Below are 25999 nucleotides of genomic sequence, written 5' to 3' on the forward strand. Positions count from 1 at the left end.
ACGGATAGAAAGTAGCTGAAGAGTCAACTAGCCGTTGGAGTGTCGGACGTCCGATAGACCTGTTTTTTGCGTCCGACAGCAGGCAGTGAGTTTAAGAGATTTTCTTCAATTCTTTCAGATGTCCGGTAGGTTGGTTTTCTGCGTCCGAAGGTATGATGTAAAACTGGAAATTTTTCTTCAATTCTTTCGGACGTCCGGTAGGCTGATTTTCTGCGTCCGAAGTTGCGCAATGATTGTCGGACGTCCGATCATGACTTCTTGAGCGTCCGATAGCTTCAGCATACTTTGTCCCTTTCAAATGTGATTAATCTTTGAATCTGATTTGCTTCATAGCTGAAAGTATTTCTTGAAAAGATATTAGTATTATCCATTGTTTTGTAAACATCAAAAGATAGGGACCAAGGTCAATATATCTCATATACATCACATCAAAAAAGTGCTACAGTATTTTTTTACAAAATTATCTCAAATAATTTACTATCCAAACACAAAGAAAGCCAAATGGCTATAACTAGGCTGTTTAAATATGGCTGATTGTCCTTTGTGCAACTAATAATTTTTGATGATTGAGATGTGTAACGAAAAAAATAATATCAGGGCTAGTGATGAGAGAGTACAATATGATTTCAAAATGAATTGGCCATGATGGAATTTAATCGGATATTTTTTTATCCTTGTTTAATCACTTAATGAGTAATTTGACTAAAACTTTTATCAATTCAAGTACTTTTTGATAAGTCACTGCAACTTCAAACGAGTATTTAAAGCTGTCTAGTTCTATTTCAGGGGACAAAATGGCTGTTGTATAATGTTGCATGGCATTCTCTATAATTGTTTTGTTATACTAATGGTGTCATGCAGTTAATGGCCCAAATAGATTCCATTTGAATTAAAGTGTATGAAATTAATTATGAGATATGAATTTCAATGAATAATAAAACTTATTGTGTTCGTGTAAGACATCATCTTATTGTTAAAATTTATTGTCTTACTTGGCATGTCTAGTAATTTGAACCAATTACTTGACATGCCTAGTAATTGATCCAAAATCAATAAGAGAGCTGCATGTAGATATATAAGGTCTCATTTGCTAATTCACATACTAAATCAGTCTATACATATACATATATTTATATTTATATATATATATATATATATATATATATATATGGAACTCTTCCATTTCCATTGATCTTGAATCCAAGGATAGAACCAGAATTTTGGTTTAATAGAAAATGGTGGATAAAATATAACAACTATACCTCAAATTTTGCAACAAATAACTACCATTCTAATGTTTTTAATAAGAGACAAAATATAAATTTTCCTTTCAAGGCAAAATGTTTTTTTTTTTTTGGCCTCGGCTCGAATGAAGATCCAAGTCTTACACAAGGGAACCGGAAAAGGAAGGATTTAGAATCAAACCAAAAATCTCACTGTCATGTAACAATATCTCTATCAATTAAATCACAAATAAAAAAAATAAAGGATTTGACTAATCGATGTCTAGTGGCGACTCCTTAAGTCGGGGTTCGAGTGTTACCTTTATTTGCAAGAGTACTGTTAATTTGAAAAATTGTCGAAATGAGCGGGGAGGGGAAAGTATGGGGTACTATAAGTGTGAGCATGGTAAATAAAACATAAAGGATTTGGGATTGGGGTGTTACTTTTGTTCGCAATAGTATTATTAATGTTAAAAAAAATTATCTAAATGTGGGAGAGGGATGGAAGAGGGGGGAATAAAACTGCAATAAATGTGAACATGCAGATTTACCTAATAATTTTGGCATAAATTAGGTACAACGGGCACCTAGTGCTCAAATAGATTATTTTCTTCTATATATTACTTTTTTGGTTTCAATATGTGGCACTTGTTAAAGAACCACCAACGAACAATTCTATAAAAACCTTATTAATGATATACAAATCAAGGGCCAAAAGTCTCAATGACTATTAAACTGTACTTTGCATCTATTTTTGAACATCAAACTATTTTTTGTCTCAATTCAATCACTCAACTAACTAATTAGTACTATTTTGATTGTTTACTTTTAGCCACTTAATTATTTTTTATTCAAAATGGCGACTCAATTTACAAATGTATATATTGGTGGTTATTCCATCCAAATTTGGTGTTAATCCTAACAGAATAAGTTGTATGTGCACTATATTGGCCAAAAACCATGGATAAATTCATCCAAATAGATGAAATAAAAATCTTAAATAATCATTAAACTATACAAACAATATAATTTTAGTGATTTTTCATTCAAATTGGCCACTCAACTCACCAAAATAGTATATTAGCAAGCTTTTATTCAAAATTTGTTATTAGATCTACTGTTTTCATTTTATTTGCAGGGTTCTTGCAATAATGCACAAGAACTAGAGCATATAATTTAGTTTTTTTTTGTCAAAAATTATAAATTAGAATGCATGAAAGCAACTATTATAGATTCCAAATTTTATGTTTTGCTAATAAAAAAATATGAAACTTTAGATGGAAAAAATGTAAAAAAATTGACCTTCTGGAATTGTCATTACTTTTTGGTACGTGAAATGCACATGGAACTCATTCCGTTATCATAACAAAAACATTTTACAGAATGACAGCTAATATATCGATTTAAGTGTTCAGTGACTATAATGAAACAAAAAAATATTTGAGTGGCTAAAAATGTACGAGTGGAATAGTTTAGTGGCCGTCAGAGTTTGTAGGTTCAGATTTAGAAGTTTAGTGGATATATTTACCCATAGATTATGATACATGATTTGCACGTGGTTGGTTTATTTTGTAGATTAAGAGCAAAATCTGACAAAATGGCCACAAGCATACTGATTAATTAGTAGCATGGCTGAATTTTATGAAAATAGTTTGATGGTCAAAAGTAAATGTGGAGAATAGTTTAATGACTGTTGAGATCTTTTACCCTACAAATCAATATGGAATCTAATCAAATTTTAATGAGATTTTATATCTATTTTATCTTTTGTTTCCTTTTTGTTCTATTTCCTTATTTTATTAATTGCAATCCTTGCATGCGTTATGTTGTTTTAGGTAATTACTATGGGTTATGGAGGGAGGGAGGGAGGGAGGGGGGGGGGGCGGGAGCTATCACACATAACAATTAAAATATGTTTGAGGGGGTAAAGAGTAAATTAATGAAAACTTCAATCTTGGGGGTGGCTGCTCCTCCCCATCCTCCCTAATTTCGTCCTTGCCTGGACCAACTATTAGCATATTAAGTAGTTATTCCGACCAATATAAAATCTTTGTTCAAATTCCCGTGAAATCCCTCGCATTCCAGAGCTCAATTTTGTTAACAGGGTCATTGTAGAAGTGCCAAGATTCAATGGTTTATAACACTAATAACAAGAGTAATTTGTTAGATTTCTGACATGCAATTCCACTGGCTATGCCTATCATTTTGTCCTGGCTCCTTGCATCAAAAATCAGTAATCAGTAAACTCTTGCACGATAATCATAAACACTGGCTATCAGTAATCAGTAATCAGTAAACTCTGGCTATCATTTTCCATAGCATTGTATACATGACACTCCATTCTCACTTTTATCTAGCCGGATAATCATAAACACTGAAATATATAAAACTAAAGATGTATCCAGCAAGAAGTGGCTCTTGAATCTCAATAATCATCTACTTCTTGCTAGTACCACTCCCATGATCCATCACATATGCCCTCAAGGATGGGGATTGAGTGAGGCCATAAGGTGCAACAGTTGTATTCTGATTTCCATTCTTCTGCAGCATTCTTCTCCTTGCCACGTAACCGCGGATCCAAGGGGTAACATCCTCGTTAATCTTTATCATGATGAAGAAGATAATGCGGTAGATAATAATCATACTGAAGATAACACTGAGATCCACCCATTTTGACCTGTTTGTGTCAATCTGGAAGACATATTCCAGAATGTATTCTCCAGAAATTTTGGGCATGTCCGGGGTCTGGTTGTCAAATATCAGGCCCTTCAAATCATTCTGGTATTGACCCTGAGATATTTGATGTTGTTTCCAATTGTAAGATACCATTAATTATAAATTTTATCAGGATGACACAGTTGCAGATGAGTTTACCTGTAGTGCCCAGAAGTGAAAACTGATGTAAGTCATTGGATAGCGCCACACTGGCTTGGGGATGTCATTTGGGAGTCTGAAGTAGCCAGATACTAGCATAAATATCCCCTAACACACGAAGGAAACCACAAAATTCAGTTTGACTGACACGAGAAAATTAACAAAGAAAATAAGAAGCTTAAATTCCAAGATACTGATTCTTGACTAATCTTAGTAGAATAAAATCATCAACGCTAAAAGAGATGAGGTATCAATAGAACCGGAAAGCAAGTTTTCCCTGAAGGGAAAAATCAATTAAGGGCAGACACATGATTGCTTGGAATGAATATCCTAACCTTGTTACCAATCAACAGAATAGGATGAAAAGTGATATTCTGAACTCATCCGGGAAATATAAAGCGTGTAAATGTATATTGAAATGCGCACCTGAATACCAGCACCAGTGATGATACCCATGAGGAAGTTAGGGACAATGCTTGCTATAGCCATCATCAGGCTCTCAACAACAGTGACACTTGCATAAAGGCACAACACGAAGAACAGGTAATGTGAGAATCCAGGATGAAGACGGACCATGAAGTAGCAGATAGTCCCAGAAATGAAAGTGATCAATATCAGAAATGGCATGGCAGATAGTGTGTTGCTGATGACAAATGCAGTTACACCATAATGTCCATTTAACCTTTCTCTTTGGAAGACCTGCATTAACAGATGAGTGCAGGTATGTTTTTAGTGCTTCAGTAATTTCCTTGAGGTTCCCTATGTGGACAATAAAAAAAAAATGGCAGGCCAATGATGGAACCGTTAGTGCAATTCCATTAAGGTTAAGAGACAAACCTTCATATCTTCTACAAATGAAGGAAAACCACCAATTGACATGAATGTCACGAAGCCAAAGACAAAAGAAGCACAAGCACCCCTTGCCTGTTTAGAGGAAAGGATCACATTAAGATGGAACTGCCATTGGTACCAGTAATTCAGTAGTTTACAGTCCAGAATTTGATGGCTTTCCTTCACTTGTGTTTCTTACAAGTGTCACGCCGTGCTTTGATGATATATTAGCAAAATTACAATTTATAGACATTCCGATAAAAAGTGTCTAATCATGTCAGTTTTCCAAAAGGAACACCTTGCTCTAGTTCTTCTACGATGGTTTTCTTTACATTTTCTTCTTGACACGAAAAATAAAATGGCCAGTAAAAATACAACCCCAAGTAAGATAAGAATTCATGATATAACCTGTTCTGAGAGCTTAAGTTGATAATGGTGCATCTAGCACCAATACTGTATTAGTTATCTACATTCAATCTAGATGCCAAAATGAAATTGAATTCGGAACATATTATTTTAAGTACTCTACAAGAACGAGAGAATTACCAAGATCGAACTGTAGCTCGTCCCCACATTTAAGTAGATGGTTCCAATGCAGATGGTTACAACAATGTAAATTGCTAACCTCAGCCAGTAATAACCAAAATCTCTTGACATATTCAAAAAAGACCGCTTGGTTAGGGTAAAAGCCTGCATCAAGAAACTAGCCTGACTGCCTCCTGAATCCAATACAGTTCCTTTCTGTTAACACGACATCAACTGTTAACCACATAGCCATTATGATGAATCATTCAAGAAAATGTCAAAGATAAAAAATGAAAACAGATCAATACTTACTATTTTGGACATTTCCTCAACTTTTTCTTTTGCAATGTAGCAATATTGAGATCTACGATAGCAATCAATGAGGGTCCTTATTGCTTCAGCAGTTGTTATTTTCTCGAGAGGATCATCATTGCTTTCAAACTGAATAAACATCACCAAGTTAGTCAAGTTGAAACTAAGTGCAGAATACTAGCAACTTTATTAGTCTAAAATAAAGTTTCAAGTGTTTAAGGGTAAGATCCAAGTCTGTCCTACATATTCAATCTTTTATTCCATTTCCTTTTTCTCCTTTGGATTCTCTCCAAATTAATGAAAATCCTCAGGTGACTTTTTATTTTTCCCAATGTGTAGATTGAAGTTCAAATGATTGAACAACCATCACAACTAGGCTAGTTTTTTGAGTGACAATTCATTAGACAGTTTTAGCCAAAAAAAAAAAATTATCGCAGGTTGCTTCTTCCTGCTGTTATTAGCCAAGCTATGTAAGTTTTTTGCTGTCGTCCCACATAATTTTTTATTCAATACTGTTTAGGAGTTATTATAAATTATCTGGTTCCTTCCCATGAGGAGCGGAAGCAAAAAGGAGAAATGACTCCTTGGTATGAAAATTGATGTTCTTGGAAAGCTAGGTTAGGGCCATGAAGAAGGAAGAATGGGGAACAAAATGGCACAGCTCATGTCTGTATATTACAAAATGCTGTAGTTCTATACCAGACTTTGCTGATCCAAAGAGGGGAAAAAATTTAATACCTGATCAAATCATTTACTGACCAAATTAATTACTTCAGCTAGTTGATCACGCATCACAAACTTTACCTAATTGTGCGACATGACCAGACACACCAGCTCCATTAAATAAATGACTGCAATAACTCCAGTGTTTGTTTTTGACCTAATTACTTCAGCTAATTGACACATAACAAACCTTGGGCCAATTGTACAACATCACCACACACATCAACTCTGTTAAATAACCATGACTGCAATAATTCTAATGTTTGTTTCCGACCAGAAGCATCACTTCCAGCAGAATATAGATATATGCTCCACATGCATAAAAGACTTGCGTGTTGAAAAAGAAGAGCAGCATATTTAGTACTATAGAATGCTTGTTTCAGTACGCAAGAACTTGGATGAGATGGAAAGAAATATGTTCAGTACCCTCATCTTCATGGATCCCTTGAGAGTTGCCTTAACTTTGTCAAAATCTGAATTTATGCATCTAAGGAAGTGGTCTGATGGATTTCTCAGAGTAGGACATGGAAAGCCAGCTTGCGCAAAAAACTGCAAAAAACCAAGCCTAATGTGATTTTAAGTTTTTCAGATATGTAAATAAGCTTCGAGAAAGTGAAAGGGTCGAGGGCTCTTGCCTCATAGGCTTCTGAAGTCTGCCCAAAGTAAACTGTCTTCCCTCCAGAAAGCAAGTACAATCTATCAAAAAGCTCAAAAACTTCGCTGCTTGGCTGGTGAATAGAGGCTATTACAGTCCTTCCATCTCTAGATAGACCGCGTAAGGTCTGAGTTACGAAGAAAGCTGAAGCACTGTGACAAATAATGCAATACAAGCAGCCCAAATTAATCAGAGGTAATGAGAGGAGCTGCACGACCACATCAACAACTACTTATTAAACTCTCAAAAGACGAATTATCTGTCCTGCAATTATTCAATTCTGCTCTCTTGGAGTTGTATACTAATGCAACTAAACTATGGATCGCAGGAATTTAAGAGAATCTATTGGTATTTAATTTACCTGTCAAGTCCACTTGTTGGCTCATCTAAGAAAAGCAATCTAGGCCTCATCAGGATCTCAAGGGCAATGCTTACCCTCCTCTTTTCTCCACCACTGATTCCACGCAAGTGCCAATTTCCAATAACTGTATCGGCACAATCTTGGAGGCCCATTTCGACTATGGTGCTCTCTATCAATGCTCGCTTCTCAGTCCACGGCATCTTATCTGGGAGCCGCAGCCTAGCAGAATAAGATATTGTTTCCCGAACAGTCAGAGTACCAATCAAGTTGTCATCTTGTGTCACATACGCCTGCGTTCAATTTAATTTATCAACGCACACAAAATCCAGCTGAATTCAACCAGTTAGGCTTATCATCCTAGTTGAAAATCAATTGAGCAATGAAACAGCAGCATATGGATCATCATAGTCATATTGAACAAAAACACGGAGAAAGAGAGTCATCCAACTAGCCATAATTCAGAAACACAGACAGGAAATGGGCAGCCTAACAAGTCACTAAAAAACAGCAAGTGTAAAATGCAACTAAGAGATCAAGCCTACTTGCAAAGTTTGGAAAAAACAAATACTCCCTCCCAGCTTACAATACCAATTGTCTAAAGATTATTTCCCTAGCTCCAAATATCTCTTAGATATCCTAGATATTTAGATATTTGGAGTTAGGAGAGGAAATAAATGCTAGAAAGATAACAAAGTAACTCACAGCTGTACCAAAAGAGAGCTTTGCTCTACGACCATTGAGTAGGATAGTTCCAGACAGGAAAGCATTGGCAGCAAGGCGACCAGAGAGGGCATCAAGCAGGGTAGATTTGCCAGAACCAGAAGGACCCATAAGGGCAGTGAAGCTACCTGGCTCAGCATAACCAGTAAGTCCTTCCAAAACATTTTGAGTCTCCCCATTCCCCAGTGTAACCATTACTGTCAGATCTTTCCAAGTCAATCTTGCAGAAACATCCCCAACAAATTCTGTATTGGTTTTCTCCTTCCACAGTGTCTCACTCAAAGGGCTCAAACCTCCCACCACAAGTCCATTCCCTTGTGGCTTGCTTGCCTCTATCTCCATCATCACATCATCTGCAGCAGAGCTCCTCATCTCTTCACTTTTCTCTCAAGTCTGAAGAACCCTATACTCAGATGGGATAATATAGCAAGAAAACACACAAAAATAGAAAGAAAAAAATGGGATTCTAATGAAAGATGAGAAAACCGTGAGTTTGACTGATGCAATGGAAAACAGGAAAAAAACCAACTCACGCAAAATGAATTGCCATCTACTCTTTGCTGTAAACTTTTCTAGTTTTCTTGGATGAATTGAAATGAGAAGAAGATAGATTGAAAATTTCCACTACAATTTGCTACCATTGCTAGGTGAATTTACGTGCAGCAGCTCATTAATGGGTACCGGTAGTAGTTGTTGAAGTACATTAAATACGAACCGACCCCAATAAAACTCGGCTCGATTTGCCCCAGTACCCCTTTTTGGCCCCTGCTTCGCCCATAACGTTATCAAAACAGTAGACGTGCATGAAAGATACATGATGAAGGCGGGCAGGAGAGGGTTTCTTTCTTTTTCTTCAATTATTAGGCCACTTACTAGCGATTAACCTCTACCTGAATTGATTTAATTAGGTGCTATAATGGTTCATTTGCTTTTTGATTTAAGATTGCGTGTTTCGTGGTACCATTAGTCAACTTTAGGATCCCAAGGAATTTAGGCGGCCTGCAATATTTTGTGTTTTTACCTTTACATTTGTGTTTACAATTGGTCCTTCATTTAAATTTAACTAATTCTAGCTTGCATGCCACCAAAAAAAAAAAAAAAAAAAAAAGGTCTTGCTTGGATTGTGATTTTTTGAAGAAAAATATTTGCATTTTTTGTGAATATTCTTTCTACAAATTTTTTAATCATATTTTTATCTCACATACATTACATTTTAATCTTTTTTTAAAAAACCCTTCAAAAAATATAATCTAAATAGGCTTCTAGTATTTCCATGAGAACAAGAAAAGAAACAAGTAAATCCATGAGAAGAAGTGTAATATTAAAATACGATGTAAAAATGTGTAACATCACAAGTGTAATGAGAAAATTTGTGACTAAGGTTGAAGTCTGAGATATTAGAGGTTTTCTTAAGTTTTATCCTCCCCTATTTAGAAAAGGTTAAAAAAAAACAAACAAAGTAAGATTCAACTAGTTAGTCTTTGGCATATGAAAATGTTGCAAATAAGATTGTAGAGCTCTTATTTGTTCAATTAGAATGTTTTCATTAGTCAAAAATTAATTATTATGCTTGGTAAGTATTTTGTCTTGACCGAAATAAAATTTCTAACCAAAACGGATCAATAGGCAAACTATAACGCAGTTGTAACATAAAAAAAATGTAGTAACAAATAAGATTAAAACGAGTTTAAGTGATCATTACTATAGTAGTATCTTTTTTGTTTCATTTTCTTTCTTTGTTGATTATAATGAAACGGTAATTAAGCAATTCCACAAAATAAAATGTCATTCATTTCATACTAGGCTTTATTTGAACATATTACCATCTGGGATAAAAAAATTAAGGTCCCCCCACCTCCAAAAAATAAAATAAAATAAAATAAATACTCATTCACATAGGTCCCCCACGATTTTAGACGCTGGCACTTGACAATAGACGCATACGACAACGCATGGTCAAATCAAAATGGTATTATTATTGTTTTATTGTAGCTAAAATGGTAAAACTGTAAAAGTACATTACAATGAGCTTTGCTGATGTTTTAATACCCCATTCAAATTTTTTAAATTAACCATTGAGCTTTGGTGGGTAGCATTTTTTATGATATGATATATGTGAAATAAGAAAGTAATAGAAAAAATAACAAGGTGATTGAAAGACGTATTTATGATGTAAAACAAAAATTTTTTTTTATAGAAAATGATCAATCCAAACAAATCTAGTTTCAAACTAGTAGTTTGGCATTATTTGTCCCAAATTTTTTCCTTTCTGAACACTTTTTCAAGTTGATTTCAGATAATGCAAATAATACCAATCCAAATGCATTTACTGTTAGTTAGTACAATACTTTACCTAATATTGTATAAGGAAAAATATTATCATAGCTGTGATAAATTTACCAGTTAATCAAGAATTTTTTGGGTGAAACTCCTTGCTCTCTATGCTGTTTCTTTAATTTCCACCTTTCCTTATACCTGCTCTATTAAACACCCCAATTTTGCCTCATCTTGTTCGCAGGGGTAAATTACACTTGACTCCCTCGAGGATTTTCATCATTCGAAAACCTCCCTTCTGTTTTTAAAATTTATATTGATTTACCAAAATATATGATAGCTTTTATACCATTTCCATTACCAGAAATTATATCTTCCCCCTTTCTGATTGTGCATCTGGAAAGATAACTCTCTAGCGGTATTAAAGGTACCTTTCGAAGAAAAAAGCGAACTTTGACGTTAACCTATGGATTTTGTTCAACGGTCTAAGCTAAAGTTTATAGGTCCTGTTTGGTTCTGATTATTTCTTTGTGTTGTTTGTTTTCACAATCAGTGATAGAATGTTAACAAATTGCGGGACAATAGAGGAATTGTTTATTTGATTCATTTTTGGGAAGAAAAAAAGCCATTATCTTTTTAAATACCTTATTTTTGAATTATAAATTAATGAAACAGATAGAATACAAACATTCTGCTCGAATATTTTTACATGCCTTTGAACATAACATAAAAAAACCTAAAGTAATATGAAAAAGTAGGATTTATCGGAACAAGATTATTTAATTAACAATTCAAGTTGAAAGGTTTATTGCCCACAGATTACATCTCTAATCGACAAAATCCTACAAGTGTATAAAGTCAATCATAGTAATAAAATCAACTGGAGTATTTCAGGAGTCGAATCCAGAAGGACGAGTTAATTCTCTCTACTTTAATTATTATAGAAAAATAATAAAATCCAAAAGATTTATTTTTAACTAACCAAAGAAGAAAATAGATAATTAAATTTAATAAATAAAGGTGAGCAAACAATTGGCAAATACTAGGGTTTTAGATTTTGATCTAGATCGAGTTAGAATCAATTATCCAGTTAATTCCTTATCAAGCCAAGATTGTATCATGCAAAGGTAGTTTAGATTATCTCTCGATACATCTAAATTGTGTCTAATTAAATCCCACATATCTCTCAAGATCATAAATATTCAATTAAATCCTTTAAGATCCTAAGTGATATAATTACGCCATATAAATTTTAACCAATTCTTATGATTAAATTATGTATATTTACCTATCTAGTGCATGATTGTATATCCCCTATTAGTTCAACACAAACTCTAAGAACATGTCTATGGTGGCCAAACACAAATATGTAGTAATTAAATTAAGACAGATAAATCAAGGCAAAAGTTAAGAATTTGACTTGGAAAAATAATCAAAACTTTTGCACAAAACCCTGACACTAGAAACAATTTTGTTCATAATAATTGTAAGAGTAAACATGAATTCAATATGAAAAATATAAGACTTAGAGTAAAAGAGCATGTGGAACTTTTCGGTTGACAAAACTCTCAATCCCACGCCTTGGTCTCCAAATTTGATTCTTAAATTTCGAAGAAAAATTCTAGAACTAATGTTTAGACATGTGTTTTCTAACCTAAAAACAACCTAATGTATGCCTATTTATAGCTTCCTAAAGTTGTGACCCAAGTATGGTAGGATTAGGTCTTGAAAAACGGCCAAAAATCGAGTTTGGCCATATTTTCTGATGAAGTCTAGCTGAAAGATCAAAGACCGACTCTAAGTCTAAGTTTGGCCCTGGACTTGTTTCAATGCACACGAACCATTAGAAATTGAGAAAGTTCGGCATGAAGTCCCATTCAATGTCTGGCATCAGACATGGGATCGTGGGCAAGTCTATAAGGATTCGTGGGTAGATCATCTTTGAAGGCAAATTATATACTATGAAGGAAGCCGAATCAGCCTTTGCACAAAATATGAAAGTTGTAACTCTTTGAATTAACTATGCAATATCCAAGAATCATGATATTTAGAGATATGAATCCTAAGATATACCCAAAATACTGAGAACTGATCAAAAGAACATCACAGTGAAACCATACTTTAGTCATTTGGATTTTTGGCTATGAAAACACTTGAACCGGACTTGATACATGCCACTCTCTTAACTTCAAAATGAACCAAGAATCATGTCAATCTGATTTTTGTAGTTCAAATTATCGCCAAAATATTAAAATATATCATTTCTACCAAACCCTTTCTTTTTTACTTCTTTTTCAATTACTTCTTGACGTCACGCTTTGGTTCATTTTCTTTCCAATTCCAATCGACCTCTTCATCTATTAGAACAATATAGAAACCAAAAACAAGTAGTTTCCATTCAAAATAAAGTTCAAATAACATAGTTACTAGTAACTTATACATAAAAATGCACTACATTTTACACCATATCAATCTCTCCTCTAATTTAAGCATGTATCATGCATACAATCTCTCCCTTTGTAAGTTCTCTTGGAAAAAAAAATCTACTTCGCAATTTGGAGAAGAAAGGTAACCTAGTTCATCATTCTTATTGGCACATTAAATCAACACTAAAAAATAGAAATATATCTATTGTTGTTTAGTAGTAGTATTTTAGTCAAGTCAAGTTTGTAGTAGTTTATTGCAGTTAAATTATAGTAGTTTTATTGTTTAGAAATTGATATTTTATTAGGTAATTTACTGTAGTTGTCAAGATTTATTTACCAAGTCATATATTTTATAAATAGAGAGTATTATTACTGTGTTGAAAAGAGAAGAGTGATTTCTTATGGCGTTATTGATATTATATTGTTAATTTATTCTTTTTCTCCCACTCACATTTTTATATGTGTAAATTATCTTCTCATATACATTGGTTTTATAGAATTTTTTATGGAATTTTTTGGGTTCTACAGTTCTTATCTTCAACAACCATTTCTGGATCTTCATCATTGGGTGAAAGATGTGTCATGATGAGCATGCTATCGTTTTTCAATTGTGTATAACGCAAGTAGTTAAAATGAATAGCTAGGCTGTTGGTAGCATCAAGACATTTAAATCTTGGTAGGGGTGGGAGGACAAGGGTTTAACCCTTGCCTCCCACCTTGCCACTTAATTGTGGCTTCCTCCGATTTTCCCGTCGGCTCCCCCTTCCCTTATATAGAATAAATTATACAAATATTGTCGTTGCGAAAAAAAAAGTAGTTAAAGTGAAAATGGGGTAAACAATAAAGCCTGAAGTTAATAAAGGAAAACTTGCAAAATCTTTACAGGAGGCCTAAAATGTGCAAAATCCTTGTGGAAAACATGATTGGACCAAGACCAAAGCAACGCCTAGGCTACCATTCATCTCTTGCATATCTCAACCTCCACGGCTCCACCAAGCCATCTCCACGGCTCCACCAAAAATGACTTGACATGTCACTTTTGGTCTATTGGGTCTAAACAATAAATGCGGCAACCGTTGTGCCTGCACATGCAATAGACGAGTTAAATCATCTTTCGTGCCAAAAAAAAAAAAAGTTAAATCAGCTTAAAGTTCAGTAGCTCTTCAACAATCTTGAGAAACAATTGAAAAGTACTTCATTGATTATCCATTTCATATTTTCATCAATGAATAGGTTATGAAAGGCTTATTGCAATCAAGAATATATAAGATGACAAAATAAGTTGATCTGGAAGTTTAAAAATTATAGATTTTAGGTTCGGCTTACATTAGAGAACGGACCGTTGATAATCACATCCATTTAATTGAGAAGGAATTCTGCGACATACTCTTTCTCTAATTATCCCAAATTTTGAACTTTTATCCTCTTTGCAAACTTGGGATCCCTCCCTTTAGAGGGCAAGCTAAGGGGCTTTATGAGTTTTTTGATGTTGTTTTTAGATTGATTAAAAGCTATGTGATTCTTCATGTTCTCCCTTTTTGTGGTTTATTGGGATTGCATTGTTCTTGAGCTAACAGTAGAGTTGATCAAACCAAGTTTCATGCTATATTCTAACGCCTTTTTTTTCGTGTTCAAAAAATGGTTAATGCTAACTTTAAAAGTTACAGATTGTATTTGGTAATTTTATGGAAATTATGGTGGCAAAACTCTGATTTTTTAACGTTTAGGAACTCATTTGGAAATCTAAAAGTTAATCTAATTCCATGGCAAAGGTTTTAGATTGATAATTATTACCATATAATTGTCAATGTATCGATTCTCAAAATGGATTCTGTTTTTATATTTGTATCAATGTTAAGATATTCGTGAATTATGAAGTATAATAGTTTGCAAAATTTTAGAGGCGTATTGTCATTTAATATAACAACAAAGAAAAACACAAAAAGGAAACCTTGTTTTTGTCGCTTCAATTTCAATTTTACAAAACAATGAAAATATCAATTTCGAACTGTTGGGAAATAGTGTGATTTTCAATAAATAAATATTATATACATGTTCTTAGATATTTATAAAACCATTTTGTTAGAAACTTAGACTACAAAAAGAAAATCAGAAATCCATTCTACCGTTTTGAAGTATTAATTTCTTTAAAATTACTCTCGTGGCCCATTGTACAAGAAAAGAACCATAAAATGCATTACGACCTTTCTCTTTTTATATCAAAAAGACCTCTAAGGTACATATTTTGGTATTTCTAGTCATAGGAAACAATTAGTGTAATGGAAAAACTAGAGAATACCAATTTGTCATCCCTAAGAATGTAATACAACAAAGATTATTTTTATAGTTACAACTAAAAATAACAGATATACCAACTATAAAAGTATTTTATCTCGCGCAATCGAACGAAAACTCATCTAGTTTAATTCCATGAAAAGTTGAAAACTCAGGAAAGACGTTGAATGTTTCGAAACAAAAGTCTTACTTGCAGATCCATTTACGGTCTGTCATTCTTTTCTCCCAGGACAACAATGTAAGCGGATCCTATGCTCGCTCATCTCGATAAAGTAATGTATATAATTGCGTAGCTGAATAATCCCAAAGTCTAACGTTTCCGGGAAAAAAAAAAAGAATAATCCCAAAGTCAAAATTGCAATCCAATATCAAAACATTTAATTGAAATCTTTAGAGAGAAATCAAACATATATCTACGTTAGAAGTTTGAATTATGTCATTACATAAAACTAATTTAAAGCTTTTCATTGCAAAATTTATCAATTAGCAACGTTTTTGGGTGAATTTCAATATAGCCCTCCATAATAGATAGAGTTGTTAAACGAAACAAGTTGCATTTGAGGTTTGCTTAGTTCGGCTCGTATAAGCTCGGCTGCAAAATATAGTGCACTATTCTTATGTATTAATTTCTCTCCCTGATGCAAAACATCATTTGAGATCTTTTAACCGATGCATTCCAATATTCTTCACCAATACTCAAATGTTGCAGTCGGCAATGTCTTGGTAAATAAATCTGCCAAATTATTATCTGATCGGATTTGTTCCACATCAATTTCACCATTCTTTTGCAAATCATGAGTAAAGAAGAATTTTGATGAAATATGTTTCGTTCTATTTTCTTTAATATATTCTCCTTTTAATTGAGCTATACAAGCTGCACTATCTTAATATAATATAGTTGGAGGATTTTCTTTCTCGAAGGATAACCCACAACTCTTCCGGATGTAATGGATCATTGATCTTAACCAAACATATTCTCGACTGACCTCATGAATTGCTATTATTTCAGCGTGATTCGATGAAGGGGTAGCTAATGATTGCTATGTAGATCACTAAGAAACAGCTGTACCGCCACATATAAATAGATAACTAGTCTGAGCTCTTACTTTATATGAGTCAGATAGATACCCAACATCAACATAACCAAACAATTTAGATTTGGATTTATTTGAATAAAATAAATCAAGATCAATTGTTCCTTGAAGATAGTGAAAAATATGTTTAATACCATTCCATGTCATCTTGAAGGTGAGGAATTAAATCTTACTAATAAATTTACTACAAATGATATATCAGATCTTGTACAATTAGCAAGATACATTAATGCCCCAATTGCACTGAGATTTGGTACTTTAGGACCAAGTATCTCCTCATCTTACTCTTGTGGTCTAAAAGGATTCTTATTAGGATCTAGTGATTTGACGACCATTGGGGTACTTAATGTATTTGTGTTATCTATATAAAATTGTTTTAAAACCTTATGGATATAAGCTGTTTGGTGGACACAAATTTCACCTTCCAAATGCTCAATTTGTAAACCAAGGCAGAATTTTGTTTTTCCAAAATCTTTGATCTCAAATTCTTTTTTCAAATATTCGACAACTTTTTGGAGCTCTTTTGGAGTTCCAATTAAGATCATTAACGAATATTTATATTCGACTGACTTGACACTCTTTGGTTATTTTGGACTCAAGGTCCAAAAGCTTTTTATTATGCCAGTGAATGTTTCCTTCTCTTCAGGAGTTGACTCTGCAGGAGCAACATCTTCAGGAGATTGTGTAACGGCTCCACCTCTCCTAGGGCGTATGCAAGGGTTTGGCGGACCGCCTGCCCAACTCTCACCAAGACTCACTCATTAACGTTTTTTAAATAACCTTTCAAGTCTCGAAATTAACATAAAAGTTCCATTTCCAACCAATAATTCAAACTTAATTTACAATCCAAAAGTAAAATATAGGATTACATTCTAAAGATTCCAAATACATCTTATCTACAAAAGTACAAGTACAAGAGATTATATACACTAGTTCACGCCTACTTGCTCTGGGCTCCACCCCTATAAGGAAAACAAACTAATGGAATGAGGTAAAAGCTCAGTGAGGTTCCCAAATAAGCAATCAAGCAGGCATATACAGAAACATTTACATTTAGCACTTTGCACACTTGGCACAGTAATAAGCAGTCATTCAAGAATCAATCATTCATTCATTGAAAAGATACGTACTCATTTGGAGCCATTCATTCATTCATTTGCCAACCATTTTCCTTATCCCTCCGACATTAGAAAACATTTGCAAGTGAAAACTCCTTCAGTGTTCATGTCATTCATTCATTTATTTTTATTGCATTGAATTCACTGGCCAGTTCTCCACCAGATTTCGTGGTAATACTCAAGTATACCAAACATTGTCCCAGGATCACCAGCCGCCCGATCGAGTTCGCTTCTACCTCGAGTCGACTAGCAATGAAGGGCAAGGGCCCAGTTCAGCTAAAAGCCTTACATTCATGCACAAGTAACATTCAATCATTGAAAATTCGCTTTTGCATGGGTCGAGTGCGATAAAGTACACACTCGCTCATCGAAAATCCATTTAGCAATCATTGGAAAGTATTTAACATTTAGACAATATTCACAACATTCCACATAGTCATTTAAAGTATACACATGCAAGGAACACTCACCAACGATTAGTGTTTAGCAAAATCAGGTTGAGGCCTAGCTCCGTGGCCGGATTCTAAATCTGCGATTATTGAATAACAAAATACAATCAAGTAGGGTTTCTAAATATCCAACCCTCACTTGTGAATATCACAAGGAGATCATGTCAATAGAACTTATCTACATAGACTTCACGACTTACTAACCCTAGGCAAAATATATGCATGCTTGCCTTTGTTTTAGAAAGAAAACGACCGAAACTTTTAAGTTTAAAACGTGACATACGCAACTAAAAATCATGTTTTAAAATGGTTATTACTTTCACCTTACAAAATATATAGTTTTGGCAAAATTTCAGCTTACATCTCACCTCCAAGGTTAACTCAAACATTCCTAAACAAGTGAAGTCCAAATCAATTACAAAGCACACCTCCATGTCCACTTTTACTCACTTATCCTTCAAGAAATGAAATGGACAACAATCCCCCTGTTCTTCCTTCAATTTTTCCTCCAATTTTTCAAGCTAAGCTTTATGGCAAAATAGCCCAAATCAACTTCGTAACTCATAAGAAAAAAAAGGGGTTCTTACACTAGACTACAAAACCAACTAATTTAGGCTTATCTCTAGCATACAAACATAATACATCTAAGCTGGAAAATTAAACCCTAGGCTGGAAATTTACAAACTAAAGTTGGAAAATTATAATTCAAGGATGAAAATTTTGATTGAAAGCTGGAAATCCCTACACCCAAGTTTAAAATCACATTTCAAAGCTTACTGTTGAATATACCTAGATACGTGTGATATATTATACATCAATTATAGGGATTAGATAGCCTGATTATTAGCCTGATTATCCTAATCTAATTATAGGAAGTAGATAGCTAATTATTCTAGCTTGATTTTAGGATCTTGATAGCTTGATTTTAGGATCTAGATTATTTCAATCTTGTATATATATGTTAGTTGTACTACTCACACAAGAGTGAGAACAAAATGTTATCTCAAAACATCTTCCTCTTTTGCTTCTTCTCTTACATGGTATTAGAGCTAGTAGGAAAAAGAAATTCGTTTTCTAATCATTTTACCCGGTGATTTTCTTTTAACCCAATATCATTATGTCTACATCCAATACATCTATAACATCTACATCTAAATCCACAACTCCTCTCATGGCCAATCCATCTATTACTGGTTCTACTATTATTACTACCGAAAAACTAAAAGGCAGTAACTACTCTACTTGGGCTGCTGACGTTGAGCTATGGTTTATGGGACAAGGATATAAAGATCATCTTACTACTAAACCTGATGATACTATGACTGATCCATCCAAGTGGGAGCGAATCGATGCTCAATTGTGTAGCATGCTTTGGCAGACCATTGATTCTAAACTAAAGCAAATTTTCCGTCCACATAAGACTTGCTTTAGTGTTTGGGAGCAGGCCAAAGCATTATACACTAATGATATATCTCGTGTTTATAGTGTTTGTTCTGATTTGATGAGTCTCATTGCACCTCGAAAACTTGATATGCCTATGAGCTCTTACTTAGGCAGAATTCAAGGGGTCCTTTCCGATTTCAATGAGTTGTTACCCCCTGCCGCAACTCAGCAGGAACAACTCTCTTAGCGAGGTACATTTTTTATGCTTTTGGCTCTCTTTGGATTACCTGCAGAATATTCTACCATTCGTGATCAGATTCTTGCTAGCCTCACAATTCCTACTTTGTCTCAAGCTTTTTCACGGCTGTTACGGCTCCCGGATGAATCAAAATCATCTTCGGAGACTATCGTTGTTGATTCATCAGCTTTGGCATCTCAATCCAGCCAACGAGGAGGTCGTGGACGTGGCCGTGGTCGAGGTGGTTATAATGGTAACAAAAATCGACCCTACTGTGACTATTGTAAAAAGGTTGGCCACACAGAAGATCGGTGTTGGCTCTTGCATGGACGTCCTCCCCAACAAGTGGTGAATATTGTTCAATCCGAACCTTGCGCAAGTTCAGAACCAACTCTCAAGCCCGAGTATGAAGATTTTGTGAAATGGTTTACAACCAAACAGTCTTCCACACCTACTGCCTCAGTTGTACACACTAGTAATGTTAGCGCATGTGTCTCTCAATCTCCATCTCTTGGCCCATGGGTTTTAGATTCTGCTGCCATAGATCATATTTCTGGTAATTCACAACTTTTCTCTTCACTCCATAGTTCTACTTCTCTACCCAATATTACTCTTGCTGATGGATCACAAACCCAAGCTAAAGGGATTGGCAAGGCTAACCCTCTACCTTCTGTGCCTCTCGATTCTGTTCTTTTTATACCCAATTGTCCTTTTAGTTTAGTATCTGTTCGTCCTTTGTGTCATTCTCTTAACTGCTTAGTTACATTTGATGAGGAATCTGTAATTTTACAGGATCGAGGTACGGGGCTGACGATTGGCACAAGGCGTGAGTCTCAGGGACTTTACCATCTGTCTTTACTTCTGCCGTAGATGATCCTCTGCTAATCCATAGTCGTTTGGGTCATCCAAGTTTAAATAAGTTTCGAAAGATGGTGCCATCTATTACTATGTCTTCCTTAGAGTGTGCATCATGTCAGCTTGGAAAAAACACTCGTAGTCATTTTCCGAAAAGGGCTAATAGTAGAGCTGAATCTATATTTTCTTTGGTCCATACTGATATTTGGGGACCGAGTCATGTTATTTCTACTTTAGGTTTTCAGTATTTTGTCACTTTCATTGATAATTATTCTCGTTGTACTTGGGTGTTTCTTATGAAAAATAGATCTGAAGTGTTTTCTATTTTTCAAAGTTTTGTCTCTGAAATTCAAACACAATTTGGTGTTTCCATAAAAATCTTACGTAGTGATAATGCACATGAGTATTTCTCCACCTCTTTCAAGTCCTTTATGGAGTCTAAAGGGATCATTCATCAATCATCATATTCTCACACCTCACAACAAAACGGGATTGCTGAAAAGAAAAATAGACATTTGGTTGAAACAGCACGAACTTTACTTCTTCATGCAAATGTTCCGTTACGTTTTTGGGGGGATGCCATTCTCACTGCATGTTATTTGATTAATCGCATGCCATCATCTGTCCTTAAGGATCAAGTTCCTTAGTCTCTTGTATATCCTAATGCTCCTCTATTTTCTATTTCCCCTTGTACATTTGGCTGTACATGTTTTGTACATGATTTCACTCCTGGAAAAGATAAGCTGTCTTCAGGTGCTGTCAAATGTGTATTTTTGGGGTACTCTCGAACACAAAAAAGGTACAAATATTTTTCTCCTGATCTTAGACGATACATCATCTCTGCAGATGTTACGTTCTTTGAGTCTACTCCTTTCTTTCAGCTTAACAAGTCTGAGCATTCTACCATCACGGCGGATATTGCTGTTTCTACTTATTTTGTTCCTCTTACTGATGACACTAACATTAGTCAGCCTCCTAAAGAGTCTTTAGCTTCACCCGCATCACCACCATTGCTCACTTACTAGAGACGCAATGTAAGGAATTGTCCTACTACTGTTCCAGATAATGGTGTTGGAGAATCTGCTGATGTTCCTGATGCCTCACAAACTATTCCAAGTTCGTCACCTACCACGATCTCCTCTCCAGCTAGCCCACCCATTGCTGTCGTTCCACTCGCAATCAACGTCCCAATTATACTTGTCTCAATTATCAGCGCGTGACTTCATCCTATTATGCCTTTTTGTCCTCTTTGTCGTCCATGTCTGTTCCTAAAACTATAGGTGAGGCTATGTCCCACTCTGGGTGGCGTCAGGCAATGATAGATGAAATGGCTGCTCTTCACTCCAATTCCACTTGGGAGCTGGTCCCACTCCCACCTGGTAAATCAACTGTTGGTTGTCGTTGGATTTATACTGTTAAAGTTGGTCCGGATGGTCAAATTGATCGTCTTAAAGCTCGTCTAGTAGCTAAGGGTTATACTCAAATTTTTTATCTGGATTATACTGACACCTTTTCTCCAGTGGCCAAGATGTCTTCTATTCGTCTCATCTTATCTCTTTCTGCTGTTCATCATTGGCCTTTGCACCAATTAGACATCAAGAATGCATTCCTTCATGGTGCATTGCAGAAGGAAGTTTATATGGATCAACCACCTGGTTTTGTTATTCAGGGGAAGTCTAGTGGAATGGTTTGTCGACTAAAACGTGCACTCTATGGTCTCAAACAATCTCCTCGGGCTTGGTTTGGAAGCTTTCGTGATGTTGTCCAAAAATATGGCATGATCCGTAGTGAGGCTGATCATTCAGTGTTTTATCGTCATTCTCCGTCAACAGGTAGTATTTATCTGGTCGTTTATGTCGATGATATTATTATCACTGGACAGGATCATGATGGAATTGCTCAGTTAAAGAACCACCTTTTTGGCCATTTCCAGACGAAAGATTTGGGCAAGCTTCGTTATTTCTTGGGTATCGAAGTTGCCCAATCCAAAGAAGGTGTTGTTAGTTGCCAACGAAAATATGCATTGGACATTTTGAAGGAGGCAGGCATATCAAATGCTAAGCCTGTCGAAACTCCAATGGATCCCAATATTAAATTATTTCCAGGACAGGGGGAGCCACTTAAGGATCCTAGAAAGTATCGTAGGCTTGTGGGACGGTTGAACTATCTTACAGTAACACGTCCTGACATATCTTTTTCTGTCTCAGTGATCAGTCAGTTTTTAGATTCCCCGTGTGATACTCATTGGAATGCAGCTATCCGCATTCTCAAATATATCAAAGGAGCACCTGGCCAAGGATTGTTGTATACTGATAAAGTAAACATGCAAGTAATTGGTTACACTGATGCAGATTGGGCAGGATCACCTATTGATCGTCGTTCTACCACAAGCTATTGTATTCTGGTTGGTGGCAACTTAATATCTTGGAAAAGTAAAAAACAAGATGTGGTTGCTAGATCCAGTGCTGAGGCTGAGTATCGAGCCATGGCTATGGCTACATGTGAGCTAATATGGCTTAAACAATTGTTCAATGAGTTGAATTTGAGGACTAGTGACCCAATGAAGTTGATTTGTGATAATCAAGCTACACTCCATATTGCCTCCAATCCAGTCTTTCATGAGAGGACTAAGCACATTGAAGTTGATTGCCATTTTGTCAGAGAAAAATTGATCTCCAAAGTTATTGAGACGGGTTTCGTTAATTCAAGTGATCAACTTGTAGATTTTCTTACCAAGTCCCTAAGAGGTCCTCGTATAAAATATATATGTGGCAAGCTTGGTGCATATGATTTGTATGCTTCATCTTGAGGGGGAGTGTTGAATATACCTAGATACATGTGATATATTATACATCAATTATAGGGATTAGATAGCCTGATTATTAGCCTGATTATCCTAGTCTAATTATAGGAAATAGATAGCTAATTATTCTAGCTTGATTTTAGGATCTTGATAGCTTGATTTTAGGATCTAGATTATTCCAATCTTGTATATATATGTCAGTTGTACTACTCACACAAGAGTGAGAACAAAATGTTATCTCAAAACATCTTCCTCTCTTGCTTCTTCTCTTACACTTACTATGTTATATCAAAGCTAGAAAGTCCCATGTGAAAGCTGAAAAACCCATATACATAATAAATTCATGATCCAAGTATGAAATGGAGTACAAGTAATCGAGAAAGTTAGGTTTAAAAATTAGAAAATGTTTCCAAGACCCTTCTAAATTTTTTGTCATTTCATAAGAAAAATTCTAGTTTTTGTAACGCTCTTTGAAAAGTCATAACTTGAGTTTTGTAGGTCCAAAAATCATAAATCTTATACCATTAGAAAATAGATTCAAAAGACTACAACTCTCTAGAAGACACCTTTATAAAATTCAGCTCATAAATTAGTCAATCTCAGCCTCAATTCACTGCTCAACTAAGTGCAAAAACAAGACAGTCTTGGATTTTCAGCCCACTTTGAAATTTGCTAGTATTTATAGAAAGTGAACCAACCCATGAATTTTACATGGTTAAAAGAGTTATGAGTCTAGTTTCAAATGGAATAAACGGAACTCAATTCGAATTTTTCTACACCAAGATATAACAAATTTCCCAAAACTGTTCAAAGTCTCCTGCGGGAAAAATTTTCAGCGGCATTTCCCCTTATTTTCCCTAATTTCCTGCCATTTTCAAGGCTTCATTCTCACCACAAAATAGTCTCAAATCAAGCATATACATACCAGGTCACCAACTCACTAAATCAAGCATATGCATAGCATTTAACCATCACAACTCCATGTATATATAGAGCTTCAAGTAACTACATCAAGGTTAGAAATTTCACCAAACCTAACAATATCATGATAGCTATTATAAAAGTCATGCCTTTTACCTTATAAAGTATCATCTATCAAGTAGATACAAAGACAAGTGGAAAAGATAAGGTGGCTATCAAATTTACCTCTTAAATCCCACAAAACAATGCTGGAAAATCACAACACAACCTGAAAATCATGAAATCCACCATACAAATCCTTCCTTTAGCTTCTATAACATCATATATCAAAAAAACTCAATGATAAGGGAGGATTTTTAGCAAAGTTCTCCTCTTTACCTCCAAAACTTAGATGGACAGCCAAGCAAGAAGTACTCAAGGGTTTCTTCCTCCAAAACTTCTCCAAGAGCTTCCCCTCAAGATTATCTCAAGGCTGATTGGAGTGAATTAGGGTTGATTTTGGTTTTTTTTTTCATGATTCAAGCAAGAGATCAAGGCTGAAAATGGAGTATTTTTCTTTTCTTCTCCTCTCAAATTTCATCCATCATGGAAGGCAAAGGAAGAAAATGGTGATTGACTTGAGTTGGATACTTTTAAACTTAATATTGGTCAAGGTCTTGGTCAAGATTAGCTTGGTGTTTGACAAGTGGCACAAATCCTAGTGAAGTCTATCTAATTGTCTCTCTTAAGCACTCAAATATCTATTACTCCTCCAATCATGTCTTAACACCTTTTGTCACATAATTCCTTTTGCACAAAACTCCTTCTAATCCTCCAAATTTATTGCACACACCTCACTAATCGGTCACACTAGTATTATGCACTATGAGGCTTAACATATATATCAAATGAAACATGCACCAAGTAAAATAAGAAAATAGGTCAAAATCATGATTCAACTAATAAAACAACCAAGAATTCAAGGCAAGTAAATGAAATCAAAGAAAATATGTAACTAATTATCAGGTCACAACACAACTTGCAAACATCTAAAAGTGAGCAAAAATGAACAAAATCTTTTTTTTTCTTGGTCAAATCTAGGATTTGAAGTCTCTTGTATTAAAATTTCTTTGTTGCCATAAATATCTCGTGCCATAAAATGTTAGGCAATCAATTAAAAGAAGCAATAAGGTACAACTATCCGTTATCATTCGCTATATATACAAGCAAGTAAGCCGAAATGAAAGGTATGAAAATTTTGGATCCTCACAGGTTGAGTTTTTTCATGACATTTATTTAATTTCCGGAGATATTTGAAATCAATTTATACCTGATTTAGGTAGGTCGGCCTTAAATTCATTTGTAGCACCTGTATATGTTCTTCACGGATGTCAATTTTAAACAGAGTATTTCACGCAAGAATATTTGATTTAATGACTCTTCTGGAGTCGGTAAATATATCGGACAATTGATTTGCAACTTTCTACAAATAAATAACTTTTTGAACTTCCAGTTCACAGTACGTTGAGAATCGAGAAAATTCAATAATATTTTTCAAAGGGAAAATGATCGGTTTCATCCTTCACATTTCACAAAAATATTCTTTTCGTCCCTCACTTTTAAAACGAAGCAATTTCATCCTTGACATTTAAAAACTGAAGTTCTTACGTCCCTGAACCCAAATTTCAATCTGAATCAAACCACCAATCAACTTGACTACAAATTTTGGGAGTGTAATTGGTAGATCATTTGGTTAACTCAACTTGATATTCATGTAAAATTTAATGAACCAAAAAAGAAAAAAGAAAAAATTATAACATAAAAAAGAAAGATTAATCTTTCCTACATTATCATTGTATACACTGATGGTTTTATGTACCGCCATATCATTTCAATTTAAATTTAAACACCAAATTTTATATTTATGATACACATCTAGA

General features: G+C 34.8%; 1 protein-coding gene across 1 annotated transcript; it reads right to left on the minus strand.

Annotated features, from left to right (window-relative positions):
* Window positions 1-3479: 3479 nt before the first annotated feature.
* On the minus strand, window positions 3480-8885 carry LOC113742161 (ABC transporter G family member 11-like). The gene is made up of 10 exons (XM_072047743.1): window positions 8207-8885; window positions 7505-7794; window positions 7124-7295; window positions 6915-7037; window positions 5766-5894; window positions 5475-5669; window positions 4935-5021; window positions 4524-4796; window positions 4098-4205; window positions 3480-4013 (listed from the first exon to the last, which is right to left on the minus strand). The coding sequence occupies exons 1-10, from the start codon at window positions 8594-8596 to the stop codon at window positions 3660-3662; spliced, it is 2121 nt and encodes a 706-aa protein (XP_071903844.1). The 5' UTR covers window positions 8597-8885; the 3' UTR covers window positions 3480-3659.
* Window positions 8886-25999: the final 17114 nt, after the last annotated feature.

Source organism: Coffea arabica, chromosome 4e (assembly GCF_036785885.1).
Source record: "Coffea arabica cultivar ET-39 chromosome 4e, Coffea Arabica ET-39 HiFi, whole genome shotgun sequence".
NCBI lineage: Eukaryota > Viridiplantae > Streptophyta > Magnoliopsida > Gentianales > Rubiaceae > Coffea > Coffea arabica.